Source organism: Vespula pensylvanica, chromosome 18 (assembly GCF_014466175.1).
Source record: "Vespula pensylvanica isolate Volc-1 chromosome 18, ASM1446617v1, whole genome shotgun sequence".
Taxonomy (NCBI): domain Eukaryota; kingdom Metazoa; phylum Arthropoda; class Insecta; order Hymenoptera; family Vespidae; genus Vespula; species Vespula pensylvanica.
In genome coordinates, this window is record NC_057702.1 from 3,064,269 (window position 1) to 3,086,768 (window position 22,500).

Below are 22,500 nucleotides of genomic sequence, written 5' to 3' on the forward strand. Positions count from 1 at the left end.
TAAGAAGATTAGTGTAATTAAACGTTAAAGACTTTGATAAACTTTAACTCGAAACTATTATATTCGAAATAATAACTTTTAAATAGTAGTAGTAATAGGTATGACGTATTAGCGATGAAAAAAATTATTTATAGTATAATATTATTCGCCGACATATTTCTTATTACACTTTTACATCGATATCGTTCTTCGCGATGCAAATTAATTTTTTTCTTTCACACACACATACACGTCATTACTGCATTCGATTAATTCTGCAACGTGACGTAGTATATATATATATATATATATTAATTTAAATTTCACAACTTTGTGTGTGTGTGTATCTGCTGTTGTGTTTGTGTATGCGTGTGTATAGTAAGCGATCCATCTTCTCCTTTCTCTTTTTTCTTTTTTTTTTTTTTTTTTTTTTTTTTTTTTCCTTTAATTCTAAATCTTCAATATACTACTTTTTGTGTCATAGTAACGATCACAATGTGTGTTCGACGATATTTATTTTAATCGTTAATTATTAAATAAATTCAATATTGCCCAATATTTCAATATTTTCATCGTAGTTTCGATGAAAAACGAGATGTGTATTTAACAAATGCAAATTGCTTCTTAACATGCTGTGTTCTATATATATATATATATATATATCGACGTTCACACACACGCACATATATATATATATATATACATATAATATGTATATATAATACGTATAATAATGTAGATAAATCGTGAAAGATTTGAACACTAATTTTCGGCTTAAATATTTTGTTTCTTTAGTTTACAACATAACTACTAAATTTCTCTGATATTTCTCTCTCTTTCTCTCTTTCTCTTTCTTACTTTCTCCCTTATCTCATTCTCTGTACAAAGTGACGATAGTTTACTCATTCATCAATCATATTGAACGAACTGAAAAATATGTACAATTAAATCCTTGATAAGATCTATAAAGATCTAACAAATGTTTCTTCAGTCGCTTCTTCGCCATGTAAACTTTGCTCTCTGTGTATTAGCTTCTGACGTTAGCGCAGTATGCGCTACAGGATGCGAATATGGACAAGCAGGTTTGTTACAAAAAGGATGATATTTGCATTGTTGAGTGGGATGCGAAAATACACATCCTAATTTTGTACAAGATAATCCAAACTTGCACTTTGGATGCTTGTATGCGCATTTATCTCCAAACTTGCACGCTGGGAATGCACTGTGAACGACGCAATATCGATTAAAAATAGTTTCGTTAAATATTTTATCATTTTCTTCAAATTTCATTAATTCAAATTAACTTATCGATATTTAATGAACATTCTTCTTAATGATATTTATTTATTTACCTGCACATGACAGCAGGATGCATAAATGCACACTTGTTTCCAAGAGTGCAATTAGGCCAATATCGACATTTCTCTTTTGATTTATCGATCACCGTAGATACACCACTCTCTACGTTTGGTCTCTTGTCTATTTAGGTAAAGGAAAACAAAAAAAATTAAAAAAAAAAACAAAACAAAAAAAAAGAAAGAAAGAAAGAAAAAAGAAGGTAATGATAATAACAATGAAGAAGAAACATGATAATTATCGATCATCGTTATTGTCATTGAAACGTAATAATAGAATTGTACGTACGTTTAGTTGTTGTTACGCTACCATATATCATTGTAGACTTTACTTCTACTGGACTCGGTGAATGAGATCTGTTATATACTATCGGACTTAGTTTTCTTCTTTTTGTTGGTATACTCTCAACGGCGTCTACATTTTCTGTGTTACAATTTTCATTGTTCTCTTCGTTTATGTCTTTTATAATCGAGTCACCATCATCGTCCACCTCGGTTATTCGTAAAACATTTGATTCCGAATCACTTTGTCCAAGTGTATCGTTCTGTACCGTTAAAAGTGCCATTTCATCGTCCTCGTTTACCTGATAATTAAGAAAAAGAAAGAAATAAGAAATATCCAAGTACCGATAATAATTCATAAAGAAGATAACCGATATATCTTTATTTACCTCCATTTCTAAGCGTTCTTCATCGTCGGAAATAGCTTTCTCTTTTGCGAGATTATTATTATATCCATTTAAAGTAACTAAAAACTTTTGGTTGTTATCGCTTCTTTGGAATAGAGACATCACCACTCCCATATGCTCATCGGTGACGTGTGGCATATCTATGTAATTTAAGAGACATATGTATCATAATAATTTTTATTGTTATAATTCAAAAAACTTACAAGGTTTAGGCTCCGATTCCACAGAGTCCGTTGTATTTAATTCGACTTGAATTTTCTCCATGACTAGCCTCTTATTAGCATTAAAACGTACAGACAAACTTTGGCTTAATTCCCTCGACGGAGCTGGCCTAAGACGCTTCAAAACTGGTTTCTTCTCCTATCAAAAGTGATTCTTTAATTAAATGATAATATCTTAATACATCAAAATTTGATGCTGAAACAATTTTGTCTCGTATATATAGCGTTACAAATAAAATAGAAAAACTTAAACAGGTAGAATTTTATTTCCTTTCCTTCCTAACTATACAGTGCAATTCATTTTTATCATTATGACCCTTAAATTTACACTCATTACAAGAACTATACCATTCATATTTTTGAGCACTTTTTTTAGAAATGTTGGACTCTTGATTTGTCTTCATATCAAGTAATCAGTAATTAAACAGCTACAGAACATAAATAAAAAATTGTAATCAGTTTGGGGTATCCTCTCAAACAAGAATTACTAAAACAAAAGATTAATCGTTATTTCGTTATACATACCAATAAACATGGTTCTGGATTCTTCTGTTTGACGACCGATTGATTGGCTTCTGCAACTGCTCTTAGCAACAATGATTGTGTCGCACGTTTCTGTAGTGGCTGCAAAGGCTTCAAAGGTCTTGGAGTCACAATAACTTTACTTGGAAGCTTAGCGTCTTCGATTTCTTCATCGTCCATATTATTTGATATCTTTTTATTAACTTTCTCTATGGCTTTAATTCTTTTTTTTTCAGTCTTTGGCGGTGTAGATTTCTTTACAGCTATTATATGAGATTTAAGAGGACCAGCGTTTACTTCATCCACTTCATCGTTTAATTCTGCTCCGATAGGTACTTGCGAAGGATCATCTTCGCTACCATGAGAAGGTTGAATAAGTGGATTCGAATAATTTTTAGAGATTACTGGTTTGAAATTATTTTTTAACGGTCCTAGTCTAGTTTTTATATTCTTGTTGCTCGTTAAAGTATTACGGTCTTGTTCTAAGCATTTGTTAATCTTATATTCTACCGTCTCTAATGCCGATTTCTGAAGTCTATGAACGTTGCTAATTCCAAGGCGATCTTTTACACTACCTGTTGATTTCTCAGGTATCTTTGATTTCAAATTAGAATTTCCTTTATCCTTCAAATCAAGCATTTTGTTTGACCGATCATTCCTAATAGTACCCAATCGACTCTTTATGTCGTTTACTCTATCTGTTTCTTGTTGTCTTATCTCTATCTCTCTATTTCTCTTTGTACGTTCCTCTATTTCGAAGTTTCTATTACGTTGAGAATTTGCGTTATGACTATTATTAAATCGTTTTCTATCAAATCGTTTATCCAATTGTTTGTGTCGTGTTTCATTATCCGCTCTTTCTCTGTAGATTTCAAATTTCTTTCTCGGTGATGCAACGCCAAGACGATTTTTGACCGAGACTACAAAAGATTTCAGTTTTTTAACATTGTCTTCCGGGGAATTGTCATTTTCTTCTAACGATTTGGTTAATTTCCCGTCGTTATCCTTTTTCTCTGAAGATTCATTATGTTCGTTTCCCGATTCTAAAGGTCTCTTTAAACTTCTCGTTGAAGTATTATTTGTCTTTGAGTTCCTATTAATATCTGCAGATTTCGTAGCTTCCGTGGAAGTAGTATCCTTCGTAGTATTACTTTCTTGTATCTGATGATTTGTAGGCATGGAGACGTTACTAGACTTATTTTCATTATGCGCTGGCTTAGGGCATTTTTCCGAACCCTTAACGTGATTTACGTAATTAGTCTGATTTGACGGGATTGTCTTTCCAACTTGTTTATGCAAAGATTTATCATCTTTTATATTTTTAACAGGAGGCTTCTCCGCGCTCTGTTCAGTCGTTTGATCTTCCAAAAACGATGTTGTAGACGTTTTCCTTTTCTTCCTTTCTTCTTCTTGTTTAACTATAACAGTCGGTACAAACTCTCTCGACGACTTCTTCTTAGCGACTGTTACTTTTTGAAGCTTCTTTAAAACCTGATCGTGCAGCCAATCTACAAACGGAGTCGTACTTTCTTCTAAGAATAAATACAAATCTTCGTGCATTTGTTGACGAGATTTTTTATTCACTACCATTACTAAAATATAATCTGGTAATTCCTCATCGTAACGTACTCCTAACTCTAATAACTTCGCACGAATAGCACTCTAAATGGAGAAAATCAAAATCAAAAAATTATTCATTCGTTTCAAATTGTATATAAACGAAATAAGGATTTAGGTTTTTACTTACTCTAAGTTGATTTGTTACTTCGATTCCCCGTATATCCATTCTGTTTGATTAAATCGATATCACTTCAAATAAAACAGAAAGCTTTGACTTTGTTTCTTCTTCCTTTTCTTTTCTTTTTCCTTAATATATATCAAGATTGCATTAGAATTATTATGAATTATTATCGGATAAAAATATTCTCTGCCATGTTGTGTCAGACAGTCTCTTTGAGATTCTCTTCGCGATACAACTCCATCATAATTGGAATACTTACTAAAGTAGATATCGTTACACTGAACAGGGAACTTTTATTACAACATTAAAATCACTATATCGTGCTTTATAATTCATTCTGCAATGACGTATACCATTTAATTATGAAAGAAAATATTCATTGATCGACGAAATTCCAAAAGGAAAGTCTTTTTTTTTTAATACGAGCAACAACGATACATTAATGTTTCAGATCTATCAAACTTAGGTTACCGTTTACAATAATCTACCGTACTTTAATTCAAGATATTCTACAAGCTTCCAACATCTAGACATATATATTCGCATTTAGTTGGACACACTGCTAACTTAACGTGTTACTAATTTCCCGCCACAAATTCAAATCCAAAATAAAGATTAATCGTTTATTCTTACAATATATCGACGATTATACTTTTATCAAATTTCTTATATCATCATATTGATTTTACAATTGACAAGAGTGACGTATTAACCGTACAAGTGACTATTATTATCGATTAATAAATAAATCACTTCAAATTATAAATTGTAAATATTTATATATCAAAAGAAATAATTCGTGATATCTGCAAATTAAACGAATAATATTTATAAAAGTTTGTAAAAAAATTGTATAATGATAAATGATTTTAGAATTATTCGATCAGTCATATTTGACACAGATAATAATTATTTATTTTTTTAATCGCATATCTAATTCTTTATCTTTTGTTAGATTTTTCTATAACCTATAAGTGCACAATTGATTTCAACGTGAATTTTTTATCTCTATACACTCGTTCGGGATTGTTCGGTTATACTCGTGAAAGTTCGTATAATTACGTGTATCAATCCGTTACTAGCCGGTACTTGCATACATCACACGATCGAGTTCGCAAATTGTTATTCCTTTTGTACGTTTATTAAAGTGAATTGATTTATTTCGAAGGATCGACATACTTTCATTCATATACGTGCACGAATTTGTATGTGTTATACATCATGACACTGCTTTTTCTGAACGCAAGTAATGACAAAAAAACAAAAAAAGAAAAAGAAAAGATAATAGATATTCATTCTTAATAATTATTGATAATTATTGATAAATGACGTCTCTCGATTACATAAAATTTGATCGTCTTTTTACATTTGCGTTTGTACCAATAAAGCAAGCTGAAGTACGATATTTCAGTTTTCTTCAATCGCAAATTTTTTTCCGTTTCTAGAGACGAAGTTAGCGACGATAATAACTGATAGCAACGTCAACAACTCTCGATTTTGTTCAATTTATCATGGAAACATTTGCTTCGTAATAGTCAAAGTGATAAGATTCCTTTAAAGATTTTCTCTCTTTTTTCCAGTTTCCTTTGTCGCTAAACAGCCAATCCTTACAGTTGGAATTCGTTTGCTGTCTTCCATGGCTGGAGAATTGCAGAAACATGGGGTTGTTCCCGATGTCATTGATAAGGTACCATCTGCCGTATTGGACGTAGTCTATCCCAATAATCTCGTCGTTGAGATTGGTAAAGTTTTAACTCCTACTCAAGTTAAGAATCAACCTACAGTTAAATGGACTGGCGATGCTAATACTTTTTATACTCTTTGTATGACAGGTAACTTTAGATTTATTTTAATTTATATTATAGTATAAAATAATAATCGTTTTACGAGAAGAAAAAATTAAATATATATTTTGATTTTTTCATAGATCCCGATGCTCCTAGCAGAAAAGATCCTAAATTCCGTGAATGGCATCATTGGCTAGTTGCCAACATACCAGGCTCTGACATTAGCAAGGGTGAAACTCTCTCCGAGTATGTTGGCTCTGGTCCGCCAGAAGGAACTGGCCTTCATCGTTATGTTTTCCTTTTATATAAGCAACCTAAGAAACTAACTTTCGATGAGAAACGTTTAACGAATAGAAGCGGCGACAATCGTGGAAAATTCTCTATTAAAAAGTTTGCAAACAAATACAATCTTGGTGATCCTATTGCTGGAAATATGTACCAAGCTGAATTCGATGATTACGTACCAATTTTGTACAAGCAACTTGGTGGTTAAAGAATTCTACTTTCCAAAATAATATTTAGTCGTGTCATAATATTTATATAAAATATATAAAGGGAAATATATGTATACTATAGGGTTCATAAAGAAATGGTATTGTACTATGGTTTTTAATAAAGTTATCAAATATAGACAAGTATGGTCATTATTTTCTCTTAATTTATATAGTTATATGTTACGAGTTTATAACAATATGAAGTTTCAAAATTGTTATTGTTTTGTAAGACATTGTTTTTAAAAATAATATAAATGAATACGACAATATTTTTAGGACATCTTACTTCATGATTTGTTAGAACCAATACAATATTCAGTCTTCAATTAAATAAGAAATATTGTTACAAGATCTTATTATTACAGATGACGATAATGAATTAAGTGATATACGAATCAAATGTAAAAAATATAAGTTATACATACTAAACTCGCAGTTGAGATTTTTAAAGAAAGTGACAATTGCAAGATAAATGATCTAAAAAATATCATGCCTCATAAAATGTATAAATACTGATACTAGTCAACAATTGTAATATTTGAAATATTTTGTCATTATATTTCAAACAGAGAACATAGATATTTCATATAAATACAGGAACTTTACCTAACCTAACTATACAAAACTGTACGATGAATATCTTCATAAAAATTGCGTATATCACAATTTATCATAATTTTAGAAATCTCGAATGTAATAACAGATAATTTATAATAATTATTATCAACAAATTATTTCAATTTCAACTTGATTAAAGCAAAAAAAAAAAATGTTTTGTATTACATTATCACGGAGAAAGAATATAATAATTTACTTGAATCTCGAATATTTGACAAGATATTTTTTTATTTATGTAATGTACAAAATATCATGAATCCAGATCTTTTTCTTTTTTTTTTTTTTTTTATCGATTAATATCGAACTACAATATATATGTCACAAGCATTATATTATTGAATGTTATTTTAGAATACATAACCACATATAAAATTATTTGTTAAAATAATATTCTTTATAAGCTATATTTTATTAAATTATATATATCGTATTATATTGTAACATAATTTATATGACAAAGTGAAAAGAAATCTAATGTATTTTTCATTAAATCCTATCGTTATTTTCCTTCTCCAAAAAATTGATTTTTCTATTTCTAAATTCTAAACAAAGTGAAAATTTGTCCAGCAAATTAAATTTTGTATCAGGATCACATGATGCGATAAGAGGTGTCACAAGAAATCATGCTATCTTTTGATAAATTATGTTCTTCTATTAAAAATTTCATATTTTCAATAAAGTAAAATTTCTTTCTGCCAATCCAACTTTAAACTTTTTTTTTTAATTTTATCTCTTTGAAATTTGTTTTATTTTTTCTAATCATTTATTTTTATTTTCTTTTTGGCATATATATATATATATATGTATTAGTAGTAATAATAAAAAATAATAGATTTTATTATTTAACTTTTACAATTTTTTGTTTATTTATGATTGACATCGATATATTTTTATTGTGATATCAGTTTAGATAATTTCCTAATTCTCCATGATGCATATCTTTATATTTATCTATAACTTACAAATTAATAGATCGTTCTAAAAGGTCTAGGTCATTTTTCTCTATCGTTTCTTACTTTCGTCTAATTTCTATGTTTTCTTATATATTTATATTGTCAAAAAATTGACAACAAAAATAAAACGCGTCTGGTCAATTGAAAGAGAAAATATTGAAATCATTTTTATTTTTCATATTTGTTTAATTTATTTTGATTCTATTAAGAAAGAAGAATCACAGATTTATTCTTCTTCTTGAATTCTTTGGTCATAACATTGTACTATAAAAACTGAAAGATTAAGGTTTTATACATTATAAATTTTCTTTTGCAACTTCTCTCGGATAATAATAATACATTAAAGTTTACTAGTAAATGGTTTAGATTTTGCGAAGAATTAAATATCATTATCTGCAAATGATTTTTTGTATATTATTAATAAGTTATCAATAAGTTTTTTCTCTTTTTAGAAATTCAATAAAATAGATCTCTATTACTTTGATGAGATTCTATCATCGATATTACATATTCTGATAAGAATACCAAGAAAAGATATTTAAATAGAAGATATTTAAGTCGCATTCTTTTTATATATAGTTTCATTGTTTTTCTAATATTAAACTATACAAGTATAAAAGTGAATAGAAATTTATAATAAAGAACATTGTTATAAAAATTCATAAATTTTTCATATATGATAATCCAAAGAAAAGGTAATAATAAAATATTTATTTATTTTTATTACAATTTTATTAATATCATTGAATAATAGTCAAACAATTCCAACAAGGAATTTTTTCTTATATTTTAATTTCTAATAACTTCTATATTTTAGTTATTAATCCTTCAGATGTTCTATTCATATTTTCAAAATAACGAGGTTATGTTTGCAATTAATAAAAATTAAACGTCGATGAAGAAAATATAGTAATATTTATAGTTATCAAAAAAAAATTACGCCAATACGATTGATAAAACAATTTTAGAAATATTCATGGTTATACTTCGTGATATTTGTTATAAATAATTACGACGAATTATTTCGTAAATATTCTTCTAATAATCGACTTCGTAAAATTATTCTAAATTACATCGTGAATATATGAATATATAAATTTATTAGTTCCACGAAGGAACTACACCATAGAATAATTATTAACTCGTTAATTTTGCTTAATTAATTATTTAATTAATTTATTAATTCGATCATAGAATTCGATTACGTTTGTTAAATTCACATTTCTTTCTTATGAGAAAAGACGTATACACAGGTACAAAGGTATATCATAGATTTGCTTTAAATAAATTTAAACGAAACACTAAAAGGTTCGACGATAGACGCAACAATGTCAAATAAAACACAATTAAGTTTCAAACGTGATTAGTTCCATTCTGATAAAAGAATTAAGAAGAAACGTTTCAAATATTAAAAATTAAGAAGAAATATATACGCAGGCTCTCCTTGATTTTGTTTTACTTAGAGGTTATATATAAAATAAACAAAAGACGATCGAACTAGTTCGTTCGAGTTAGTGATAAGAGAGGTCACCTTTTACGAATTAAACAACTCAACAATAGAGACAATGTCTAACTAATTTTCGAGAAATTTGTAAGACTAACATTATGTCCGGACGAACAAAAATAAAAACAAACGTATATACAGTGTCCCAAGTTTATAGAGAAAGAAAGAAACATCTCTTGATTATAATATACAGTTTAATGGTGATGCAAGATTATTCCTTTATAATATATTTTATAATATTTTATTATAATAAATTACTTTATATATGGCACTTCAAAATTCGTTCCAACAAATTCCATCGAGTTATAAAAAAAAGAAAAAAAAAAAAAAAAAAAATTTCTTCTAACATTCGATTTGTAAAAAAGAAAAATGGCGCCATATAATGTATTCTTTAATATCACATAAATTCGTAAAAAATAACTTTTTTTTTGTAAATTCAATACTTCACGAAATATCCCATTTTTTTTTTCGAGATAAACGGAACATTCTACACACACACGTGTATGCGTGTGTGCGTTTTTTTAAACATATGTAATAAAAACTGAAATATTATTTATATCAAACTAGCAGTAAAAAAAAAGATTAGTTTCAATTTTTTACTAATAGATGGTGCTCTTAAGTGACATTATCGACGATGTACGAATGGTTGCATATTTTTAGGAACGACAAATATCTATAATATTTGTATAAACAATTAGAAATATTTTTTCAAAAATTACATATACGTAATATATCTCTAAAAAAATATCTGATAACGTACGTATACGTATTATTATAGCTTTCATAAATGTAAACGTTTCAAAAAAAAAAAGTTGCTATTTTTTCCAAGGTCAAACGTTTTTCTTTTATATTTTTTTTTTGTTTCGTTGTCTTTCGTTTTCAACGTATTCTTTTCTTTTGCGACATATTAAAAAGTAAAATAAAATGCTAAATCTAACGTTAACGTGGTATAATCGTTTCTTTTTTTAATATATAAGAAAAATATTTGTTACTCTCATCAAGATCATATTTAGTAATAAAAAGAAGCAGTCGCATAAATTTTTAGAAAATCGTCTCTCTCTCTCTCTCTCTTTCCCTCCCACGTTAATCTTCTCACTTTTTCCTTTATTGTTTCCTAATTTAATTATTCTGTCGTTTATAGAATTCTCTATTTTTTCTATCCAATCGTGATGTTCGCCTGTGAAATCATGATTATTAAACAATCTTTTTCGCTCTTTTTTAATTATGGAATTCGATACTACGTAGACGTGTATTTTTGCCTAACCTCTTAATTATCTCAAAAGTACTACTATAAATACTATTATAAATTATAAATTTTAATAAAACCATTTAAATGTTCACAGCTAATTGTTTTCAAAATACCATTATAAAATACCATTTTAAATACTATTGTGAATTATAAGTTTTAATTGAATTATTTAAATAAAAAAAATTTATTTTATCACTTTATTCTTAACCTTTTATCTCTTTAGTGTAATTTATATTATAGATTAAATATTTGTTTTTATATTAAATACTTCCATTATTTTTCTTATCCAAACAATTGATCTTTATATTTCAAATTCTGAACGAATTAAAAATTTGTTCTGTAAATTAAATTTTGTATTAGAATCAAAAGAGATTCTAAAATTCTAAAAGAGACGGCGCATGTAATAAATTATGTTGTCCTATTAAGAATTGTAAGAATTTCTAATTCTGGACAAAATGAAAACTGAAATTTTACATAATTACAGGAAGAACTTAGTTTAATCTAATTGTACGAAAAATATAAAAATATTTTTATATGTTATTTCTATATCATAATATCAGAAAACTTTGAAACCATATAGTAGTTAATGATTATAAAATTTGAATGGATAGATCAAATTATGATTAAATAATTGTACATATAACCATATTGCAATCTTTTATTACATTTTAAACTATTTTTACATATTTAACTTTATTAGATTATAAGTTTAATATATATCGTACCTTATATTTTTATCAGTAATAAGATTAACAATATATAGGTTAATAATATATAGGTTAACAATATATAGGTTAACAATATAAGATTAACAATATAAGATTAACAATAAAAAACTGCAAGGATGGATAATCAGCATTTCAAACAAACATTCCATCAAATTCCTATTATATATATCACATAAATTCGTCCGTTGTGCGCTTCCTGTTTATTTTGGAAATATATCTAAGAGTTTTGTACATCAACCAATAATCTTCTTACACAAAGAAATATGAAAGAAATTTTAATAATTAAAATATATTAATGAAGTAGAAATATTTTCTATATATCTATTATATCATATTATGCAATATCTGATAATACCTATACATAATTTTTAGATTTGTAATTATTTAAACAAAAGGAAAAATATCCTTTGAAATTCTTGAAATAGCTTAACTCGTTAATAGCTCGAGATCTAATATCTGTTAAACAAATATTCATAAATCATTTGCTTTATCGATATAAGGAAGATCTATAGCATTTTTAAACAAACATTTATTTTCAGAGCATGCTTCATCGGACATCTTTATGAATTCATAATTACCAAAATTAACATTTGAAAAGTAATTCTTGATACTTGGGAGGATACTTGTAAATTTAGATAGTACTTATAAATTTGAGCTACAAAGACAAACCAATGTCATTCTTCTACTATTTATTTTTATATAAAAAAACAATTTTATTACTAATAAATATCATTAAATTATAAAAACTCGTCTCTCAAATATCTTATGTAAATCAATAATTGTAACATTGGTGATATTTGTAAAGCATGATTATTTCATTTTCTAAATTTATCTTTATTTCGAATATTAATATTCCGAATATAATTGAATGCTTTGAAAGATGAAATTTCCTTTTAAATTTTAAATGTATCACTTACCATTATACGTTTACACCACTTCTTCTTCTTCTTCCCAATTTTTAGGTTAATACTTCGAATTTCGATATCTTTACAATTTTCCACCACCATTATGCCGAATAAGAGACGCTCGTGAAACGGGATAAGGCGTTTTTGAAGAATAAGCGTCTTTAACGAGTGAAATGTTGAAATTATGTTCGTCGTTGCTTCTTATCCCTTCGCTATGTATTTACAGAGTGACTTAAGACTGTTCATAACCTTCCGTACGAAGCGTGTGCGACGTTAGCGACACGTATGGACAAAATGCGAACTACAAACGATAGATATAAATAAAATATTACTATCGCGTATCTCTCGCAGTATTCATGACAAAAGTATATAGAATAGTAAATATAATTGACATATATAATAACTGATACATAAATATGCGACGAAAGAAACCAAATTTCAAAAGTAATATATTATTTTTAAATAATTTATTAATTTAATATAGAAATCTCATAAATAATTCACGAATATTCATAGTTATTATATTAGTTTAATATAAGTGATTATTTTTATATATTGTTTTTTTTAGTTTTTTATTCTCCTCTAATTTTTATTATTTTATTTAATATAAACTAATAATAATAATAATAATAATAATAATAATAATAATAATAATAATAATAATAATATTAGCGATAATTTATAATATAATTCCAGAAATATTAGAAATTATTATGAATTACTTTAATTTAAAAATTACACTATTATAAATTATTTTCATTTTAATTGAATTATTGAAATGAATAGATTCAGTTCTATCACTTCAATTGTCTTTAACGCAGAATATAATAATTCGTCATTTTATATTACTATTTTATATTATTTTAATATACGTAAGGAGATATGTAATTATTTATTAAAATAATAATAATAATAATAATAATAATAATAATAATAATAATAATATATTTAACTAATATATACATTATGTATATTTTATATTATGACAGTAAAGACAATAATGGATCTTGAAAAATAAAACTCGATTATAAACGCAGGTCCATGACACTCCTTGTTATGACTCAAAATAAAATGAAACAAGAAAAAGAAAATAGATAACTATTTTTAATAAGTTCTTGTTAACTATTATCGTTGTCGTTTTCCAATTATATAAAACTGATCGTCTTTTGATCCGACGCGGAATTAAATACGAATCGATCCCGGTTTTTCAATTTCTAATTTTATTCCTTAGACGAAGTTAGCAACGATAGTTATTAGGAGCTATTAGCAACGTCAACAACATTTAATTTTGTTTATTGTATTGTATAAACATTTGTTTGGCAATAGTTAAAGCGATAAGACTTTTTAAAAAATTTCTTCTCTTATTTATAATAATATTTTTCGTTAAAAGGATAATCCTTAAAATTAAAACTCGTTAATTGCCTTCCATGGCTGGCGAATTGCAGAAACATGGGGTTGTTCCCGATGTGATTGATAAGGTACCACCAGCCGTATTGGAAGTGGTTTATCCAAATAATGTTGTTGTTGAAATTGGTAAAGTTTTAACTCCTACTCAAGTTAAGGATCAACCTACAGTCAAGTGGACTGGCGATGCCAATACTTTTTATACTCTTTGTATGACAGGTAAGTTGAGATTTATTTTAATTTATAATACAAAGTAATCATTGTTTTACGATAAGAAAAAATTCGATATACATTTTGTTTTTTCTTTTCTTTCTTTTTTTCTTTTTTTTTTTTTTTCTACAGATCCCGATGTACCCAGCAGAAAAGATCCTAAATTACGTGAATTGCATCATTGGCTAGTTGGTAATATACCTGGCAGTGACGTTAACAAAGGTGAAACTCTCTCTGAATATATTGGCTCTGGTCCACCAAAAGGAACTGGACTTCATCGATTTGTTTTCCTTCTATATAAACAACCTAAGAAACTAACTTTCGATGAGAAACGTTTAACAAACAAGAGCAACGAAAACCGTGGAAACTTCTCTATGAAGAAGTTCGCAAAGAAATACAATCTTGGTGATCCTATTGCTGGAAACATGTACCAAGCTGAATTCGATGATTACGTACCAATCTTGCACAAGCAACTTGGTGGTTCTATCTTCTAATAAACGAATATTAATCGATTATTGTAAAATATAAGAAGCGATATTCGTACGATTTAATTTATGGGATTTGTCGAGATATGATACTGTATTACGATTTTATAATAAATTTCTAAGACATAGACAAAAGTATGTTTCTAATTTTCTCTCATTTTATCTAATTACATGAGACCTTACGCTACAAGAAAAAGAAAAAGAAAAAAATATGAAGTTCGAAAATTATTGCTATTGTTAATCGTTAATCGTTTATCGTTCAATTTGTGTCATTTGTTTAAGGAAAAGAAACTAGCGATAAAAAGATACGTCTGTCGTCCTTGCTGTGGGAAGAAAAGCATGGTGGGGATGACTTCAAATAAGACATTCATTTTCTACGGTAACTCACTTACAACGTTGCTGTCGTTCGTATCGTGTCAAGGATGAAGCCGCAACAATTCTTAGGTACGTCTTAAACTCTTTCATTTCATTTATTTTTTATCTCATTCGAGTAACAACATTTCTCTTTACTATCGTCATAAACGTATAAACGATAAACTCTCATAAGAACATATAAACGATAAAAGCTGTCTTTAAATAGGAGTACATAAAAAACAAGAAAAAAGAACAAATGTAATGTCTGTAAAATATTTGTAATTTATCATCAGATTGATAAGGAAATTATTTTTAGGAATTTTTCTGAGTTTAATCGGTTTGGCATTAGCGGACGTAGCATCGGAATTCAAAGAAGCGAAGATTCAACCTGATATTTTGGACAGTGTTCCTAATGAAAAAATCGAGGTATCATTTCATACGATTCATATATATATATATATATATATATATATATATATATATACGATTAATAAATAAATCTTATATATAAAAGAAAAATTTACGAATGTTTATGATAAAAGATTTTTAATTGTTAGGTGAAGTATGGTAAAAATACGATTGATCTAGGAACCGAATTGACGCCTACTCAAACGCAAGAAATTCCAGAAATTCATTACAAACATGTGGGAGGACTTCTTTATACTCTTATTATGACAGGTATATATATATCTATATATATATATATATATATTTTTTTTTTTCTTTCTTTCTTTACACAATACTATATATACGAAAGAAGTTTCATTAAAAAAGAGATCTATATTTTAACAAAATTCTTTGTTAAATTTTTATACAAATATTTTATCTAGAGTATGAGAATATTTGTAAGAAATTTTATTCAAAGATATTATATATATATATATATATATATATATATCCTTTTTACCGTTCTTTCATTCGTGAAGAAGCTCGAAAGAAGTGTGACACGATACTGAATGACCTTAGATCAGTGAAGAGGTAGACCACTTTCACCAGCTTCGAAACCTGTTTGCACGCTCGACTTCGTTCGTTCCTTTCTTTGATCTATTGAAACACGTAAATGAGAAAATGTTAAATGTCGTCCTCCTTTCATTCAGCGAATCAAACGCGTTTGCTATCTTATTTGTCTTTATATGAGACTCTTCCTTTCGTTTTTATAGAAACATATTATATTGATCCTCTCTCTCTCTTTCTTTGATGAATAGTAAAATAGTCGACAATATTTTAATAAAAATAATCATATCTCTAAAAAAAAAGATGAGTACATTGAACCACGCTGCTTCTTGCGATCTATAATACTGCTATTACCTACTTGTTTGTTTCTTTTTTTTTCGTCAGTATAAAACAAATTAAAAATTACGTAAACGAGAAATGACGATGATAATTATCGATCGATTTTGTTTTTACTTTTCTTTTCTATTTTTAGATCCTGACGTACCAACGAGAGGATACAATAGAGAATTCCGTCATTGGATTGTTGGAAATATACCTGAAGAAAACGTTGCTAAGGGTGAAATTCTTGCTGAATACGTAGGTCCAGCTCCACCTAAGGATAGTGGAAAGCATCGTTATGTTTTTCTTATTTATAAACAAAATCAAGGCGCCATTACCTTCGACGAGAGAAGATTGAGTAATCGGTAAGTAATCGATGATAATTTTATAAGTCGATCGTAATTTTAATTCGATCGATGCTCTCTATTTTCTTCTCTCTTTCTCTCTCTCTCTCTCTCTCTCTCTCTCTCTCTCGCTTGTTTTTTTATTCTTTTTATAACATTTCATATATTTTATAAATTATATGGGATTATAGGGATGGCAGATTCCGTGGTAGATTTTCAACGAAGAAGTTCGTGGAAAAATATAATTTGGAGGGACCGATAGCAGGGAACTTCATGAAAGTGGAATACGACGATAACGTGCCTTCTTATCACAAACGTTTAGGATTGTAGAGTTTTTGCATTATTTTTTCTCTTTTCTCTCTTTTCTCTTCTTTTATTTCTTCCTTTTTTCTTTTTTTTTTTGAAACAACAAGTTCTCTCCCTGCACCCCTTTCAAAAAAAAAGTTTTTGTCTTCTATACGAATGGAAAGTATTAATATAATAATGATAATGATAATGATAATGATAACGATAATGATAACGATAACGATAATAATAATAGAATCGAAATAGAACGTCAGTTCTTCGATGTACCTCTCGTATTTATCTTTTTTCCTTTCTTCTTCTTCTGTTTTTTCTTTTTTTTTTTTTTAATTTTGTTTTCTTTTTATTAATCTGACATTTTTATTTTTGCTTTCATTTCTTTTTAATCGTTTTATAAATATAAAATGTACAGGGTATTACAATCCTAATCTCTCCGTGGCGAGATACGTTAAAGATGTCTTGAGTATCCCTATCTATGGTAATAAATGCTTAGCCTAAAATGCTTACGTTCTACAATATTGATTATTTTCGTACAATTAGTTCTCTCTCTCTCTCTCTCTGTCTTTTTTTTTTTTTTCTAAAACGTTCTTTTCTTTTCTTTTTTTTCCCCTCCTTTCTTTTTTCTTTTTCTTTTTTTATCGATACGTTATTACATAATAATGACTAGCAGCGTTAGATAATATTTCATTCGATCAATGACAAACGATTTTTAATTTTTATTTTAATCGATGTTAATCTCGTTATAACACGATAAAGTTAAATTTATTAATAGTTATTCGGTTAATTGGATTAAATGATTAACGATTAGACGGAGTAATCATTATCAAATGAAATTAATGTTTATTTATATATATATATATATATATATATATATATATGTATGTGTGATATAGTTGATCAGTTTGCAAGTTTATGAATAAAATTAAAATGCAAATTAATAATTGTCAAGTCTGACAAACAATCGTTCGTTCATTTTCTCGAAGTTTTCGTATACTCGTAAATTGACGAATTTCTTCGCCGTAAATTCTTAAATAAGAAATTTTTAAAACGTTTCATTACAAAATAAAATCATTGTTGATCAATTATCTCGTATAGTCTTCATAAATAATTGAAATAATGTTTCATACATCTCCCTGTGATACGACGATAATTATTTGATTAGCCTTTTCGTCTTTATCGCAGATTCGTAAATTGGTAAATTTTTTTTTCGCGCAGGCATTAAATCTTTTTAACGATTAATTGCAAAGTAAAAAGACCTTTTTTATCGTATTAATTAATTTATTACGTTTCTGTGACTCGACAATCGTCGACTCACTTTTTCATTTTATTCGTAAATTCATTCCGTAGATTGACTAATTAAAACTATTGATAAATTTTTATTAAAATTATTGAAAAACACACGTTATAATATCTAATTTCCTTCTTTTTTTCTTTTTACACAAACACACACATACACACACATACATACACGTATGCACTGTGAACCATTGACGAATTAATCCTTAATAGAATCATCTTTTTTGTTTCTTTTCAACTTTCTTGACTGATTAATTAAAAAAAAAAAAAAAAAAAAAAAAAAGAAGAAGAAAAAATATTTCAAATTACAATAAGCTAATAGAAAAAAAGAGAAAAAAAAAATATATATATATATATATAAACAAAATCGATTTCATTCAATAAAAAATACTTTAATGATCAATCATTGAATCCAACCAATGATCCAAATAATTAATTTATTTCTGTTATACGAAATAACATCGATATAAAATAAAATCTTAGATAGTTAATCGTTAATTGAATTAAATATTGCCCAACCCTTATGACTAGAGTACGATGTGCGTATTTCGGGACAAACTTCGGCCAGTGTTTTAATTCGAAAGGAAAAAAAATCGAACGCCGAGATCTCTCTTTTTCTCTCTCTCTCTCTTTCTCTCGTTGTACGATGACCATAACTCATTACATTTCTTCGATCTGAAGAAATATTATTCACGCGAATGCATACATAATTTCTTGAAAAATTTCACAGGATTGTATTAAACTATAATCGATCAAAAATAGGAACGTACATGGTGTTGATAGACGTCAAACAACGATTAATCATTTATAAATTCGCTGTGAATTATTATTATTTTTTTCCTTCGTTTTCTTTCTCTCTCTCTCTTTTTTTTTTTTCTTCTTCTTACATAACTATTATAACAAGTGTGTCGTGATTGAAAAAAAGAAAAAGAAGAAGAAAAGAAAAAAAGAACGAACGAACACGAAAAATGGAAAGAATTCAATAATGGTGTATATCTTTGGACCATTACGCGCGCGTTATGTTATTTTTCTTTTTTTTTCTTTTCCTTTTTTTTCCTTTTTTCCTTTTATTCACGATTCTCTCACAGTGATATATATATATATATATATATATATATATATATATTCAACAACGTAGTGTATCTCAAATTAGAGAGGAAGGATTTATTAACACTCAACAAGTTCTAAACGTAATAGGATTAATCTCATGTGAGTAATAAACACGCGTTTATGATATTCGTGTGCGAACGAAAGAGAGCATTTATTTAGGTCTCTTTTGCACATTATATATATATATATATATATATATATATATAAATTCATTATTATCATTTGCAGATATACACTGATGATATATGTCAGAGAGACATATTATCTCATTCCAGAGATCACGATTTGAAAGACACATATTAAAAGCTCGATAACGAACGAATCGAGTTCGTACCGATAGAGAGTCTTTTCTCGATCAACACGTTAAATCAATCGATCATTCATTCATATTACAATGGGAAACGATATTCGTGTTGATGAGAAATATTGGAAAACGCTAAGAATCAGTAAGTACAGTGGGCGTAAAAACTTGTTCCTTTTAAGTATTAACGTTGTCTGTTTGTGATAATTTTCTCTTTTTGCGATATTCTTCATTTTCTTCGGACGCAGTTGTTCCTTTTTGTTTTTTTTCTCCCTCCCCTTAGTTTCTTCTTCTCCTTCTTCTTTTTTCTGTTTTTTGTTTTTTGTTTTAAGGCAGGACAAGGTCCGGATACATCGTTATGTTCCAACAAAGCTGATGATCCCTAACATCTCCCCATCCGCCATTACCTTTTCTCAATTTAGTCTTCTTGGCCATACCAGCAACCGTTAAGGTTAATTGCGACGGAAAGAGATGGTCTCTCGCAGCTCTCAAAACATTTTGAACTTTCGCTATAACTGCGGTCGACTCGCAATTATTCTTCTTGTGGTGTACACCGCTGTAAATTGAATTTTGATATATTTATTAAGACAGTAAATAGTGTAGTAATGGATTGTTAAACGAAAAGATTACGAAGGAATAATTATTATTAAAAATGGGAATGAAATATTTGTTTCTTTTTTTTTTTTTTTTTTTTTTTTTTTTTTTTCTTGGAGGTTTCATATTTTCTTTTTTTTTTCTTCAATCATTCGTCGTACCATTCGCCGATGTGAAAGACTCTGGGTGCTCTCATCATCATGGTAATAAGGCCGGAATCAACACGGGGTGCTGCACCAGCTCCTTTACTAGGTGGCAAACATGTCTGTGCTATATGTTGTAGACTCCAATCCCAATTGTAATCGTCGTAGGAGCAAAATTGTACGGCACACTTCCTCAGTTTGTTCCACGTTATACGATTGAACGCCATACCCATATTGTGTTTACTCGATATCCAGGGTATTACCTCGGCCTAGGTTTGTCAAAGAAGAATGATCGATGTTAGATTTATATTATAGATTATACGAGATTGAATTTTTCTTTTTCTTTTCTTCCGTCTCTCATTTTTGTTCTTTTTTTTTTCTCTTTTTTTTTTTTTTTTTTTTTGACGTTAATCTAAAAAGAACGAAATCCGATCGATATATTTATCGTTCGATTTATTGTAATTTTTATTATTTGTTGTTCTAATAGTATAGGTCCTTGTTTGCTCTTTTTTCTCTTTTCTTTTCGTTGTTTTTTTTTTTTTTGATTATCGTTATAATTATTATTTTTTCTGTCTTTTTTTTTTTGAAGGATTAATAATCGTCCCTATAAAGGCAAACAAATTTATTACATCGTCGCATTATTAAGAGCCCGTTATATCGATCGTAATAATTTTTTAGCTTGTTTGTTACACTCTTTTTTTTTTTTTTTTTGCTTTCTTTTCTTTTCTTTTTTCTTTTTTTGGAAAAAAAAGTAATAAAAAAAAAAAGAATACGGACACATACACACGCAGACACAGACAGACGCACATAGACAGACACACATGAACTATTTCTTACGACGTTAATGATAAGGCTCGACTTAACGTGTGCTTTTACTTTGCTAATAAAACAAACTTTCGGAAAAAAACATAGTACGCCATGATGATTAGAATGACAATGATGACGATGATAATAATGACGATGATAATAATGACGATGATAATGATAATGATAAAGAAGAAAGAATAATAGAGGGAATGAGGAATGCTTGTGCATGATATAGCAAAAGTGAAAACAATAAAAAAAGGTAGCTTCGTTTCTACAAGAAAGTTTCTATCGATCGATTAGACGACCAACGACGAATATATTCGTCATGTTTTAACAATGTGATGCTCTTATGGCGACGGTGATATTGAGGGGAGTGGGGGGTTGGAGAACGTAGGAAATATACTACGTACCTACATAAGCCAAAAAGAAAAAGAAAAGAAATATATAACGCGAACGAGACAATCGTGAATCGTTGAAACGTTTAAATTGTACGAGACATAATTATCGAAATTTCTAGAAATTCATTTGGTTATCTCGTTCGACGAATAACCTAAAAATCTAAAATAGAAGATAAATGAAATGCGTTATGGTTTATCATTTTATCTATCGATACCGATTGATTGATTGATTGATAATAATTATGTGGAGGAAAACGATAACACATATATAGTATCGATATATTTTATGGAATAAATGCAGATATGTATATAAAAGCGTGCGAAAGATTGATCGTTAATAAAGAAGAAGAAGAAGAAGAGAAAGAAGAAGAGAAAGAAGAAGAAGAAGAAGAAGAAGAAGAAGAAGAGGAAGAAGAAGAAGAAGATTAGTAAAAAGAATAAGAATAACAAGTGCCAGGTGACACCTAAGGAAGCATGATCAAAAGGTGATGAAAAACTGTTATTTGCAAGGTTTCTTGACATTGATGATAGCGGAATATAGGATGGAGGAGGATAGTAACGTTTCTAATAGATTTTCCTAATAATCCTTTTTATCACTTTTCTTTTTGTTTTGCATCTAGGTTTGAAAACCTTCTGATAGTGAGTGTAGAGGGTTGGTAAGAGCTGGAATGCCCAAGAAGGTGCAGCTTGGATCGTCTGTGAGCTCTGATAGGTCGATAATCCAGCAACGTTTT

General features: G+C 28.1%; 5 protein-coding genes across 12 annotated transcripts in view; 3 read left to right on the forward strand and 2 right to left on the reverse strand.

Annotated features, from left to right (window-relative positions):
• Positions 1–421: 421 nt before the first annotated feature.
• Positions 422–5,048, reverse strand: LOC122635552 (zinc finger CCCH domain-containing protein 14-like). Its single transcript, XM_043825885.1, has 7 exons — positions 4,514–5,048; positions 2,770–4,428; positions 2,227–2,383; positions 2,006–2,163; positions 1,624–1,918; positions 1,332–1,458; positions 422–1,201 (listed from the first exon to the last, which is right to left on the reverse strand). Exons 1-7 carry the CDS (start codon positions 4,550–4,552, stop codon positions 967–969), a joined length of 2,670 nt encoding a protein of 889 aa, XP_043681820.1. The 5' UTR covers positions 4,553–5,048; the 3' UTR covers positions 422–966.
• A 437-nt stretch (positions 5,049–5,485) lies between these two features.
• Positions 5,486–6,924, forward strand: LOC122635555 (protein D2-like). 3 transcript variants are annotated; one of them, XM_043825896.1, is made up of 3 exons: positions 5,486–5,640; positions 6,088–6,339; positions 6,435–6,924. In XM_043825896.1, exons 2-3 carry the CDS (start codon positions 6,144–6,146, stop codon positions 6,785–6,787), a joined length of 549 nt encoding a protein of 182 aa, XP_043681831.1. In that variant the 5' UTR covers positions 5,486–5,640; positions 6,088–6,143; the 3' UTR covers positions 6,788–6,924. The 3 variants fall into 3 exon arrangements, with proteins under 3 accessions (XP_043681831.1, XP_043681830.1, XP_043681829.1); XM_043825895.1 differs by having other exon boundaries at positions 5,558–5,712; XM_043825894.1 differs by having other exon boundaries at positions 5,586–5,753.
• Positions 6,925–14,060: 7,136 nt separating this feature from the next.
• LOC122635557 (protein D2-like) lies at positions 14,061–14,963 on the forward strand. The gene is made up of 2 exons (XM_043825899.1): positions 14,061–14,368; positions 14,492–14,963. Exons 1-2 carry the CDS (start codon positions 14,173–14,175, stop codon positions 14,851–14,853), a joined length of 558 nt encoding a protein of 185 aa, XP_043681834.1. The 5' UTR covers positions 14,061–14,172; the 3' UTR covers positions 14,854–14,963.
• Positions 14,964–15,160: 197 nt separating this feature from the next.
• On the forward strand, positions 15,161–17,617 carry LOC122635556 (protein D2-like). Its single transcript, XM_043825897.1, has 5 exons — positions 15,161–15,288; positions 15,515–15,624; positions 15,756–15,876; positions 16,625–16,835; positions 17,006–17,617. The coding sequence occupies exons 1-5, from the start codon at positions 15,267–15,269 to the stop codon at positions 17,142–17,144; spliced, it is 603 nt and encodes a 200-aa protein (XP_043681832.1). The 5' UTR covers positions 15,161–15,266; the 3' UTR covers positions 17,145–17,617.
• A 1,167-nt stretch (positions 17,618–18,784) lies between these two features.
• Positions 18,785–22,500, reverse strand: part of LOC122635554 (alpha-1,6-mannosyl-glycoprotein 2-beta-N-acetylglucosaminyltransferase) — a 37,150-nt gene continuing 33,434 nt past the window's right edge. For 5 of the 6 annotated variants that reach the window (XM_043825891.1, XM_043825888.1, XM_043825890.1 and 2 more), the window contains 3 exons: positions 22,397–22,500; positions 20,580–20,830; positions 18,785–20,380 (listed from right to left, as the gene is read on the reverse strand). The exon at positions 22,397–22,500 is cut by the window's right edge and continues 208 nt beyond it. In XM_043825891.1, coding sequence (XP_043681826.1) covers positions 20,152–20,380; positions 20,580–20,830; positions 22,397–22,500 — 584 coding nt within the window. In that variant the 3' untranslated portion in view covers positions 18,785–20,151. The remainder of the gene's footprint in view (positions 20,381–20,579; positions 20,831–22,396) is intronic. The other variant, XM_043825892.1, reaches the window with a different exon arrangement.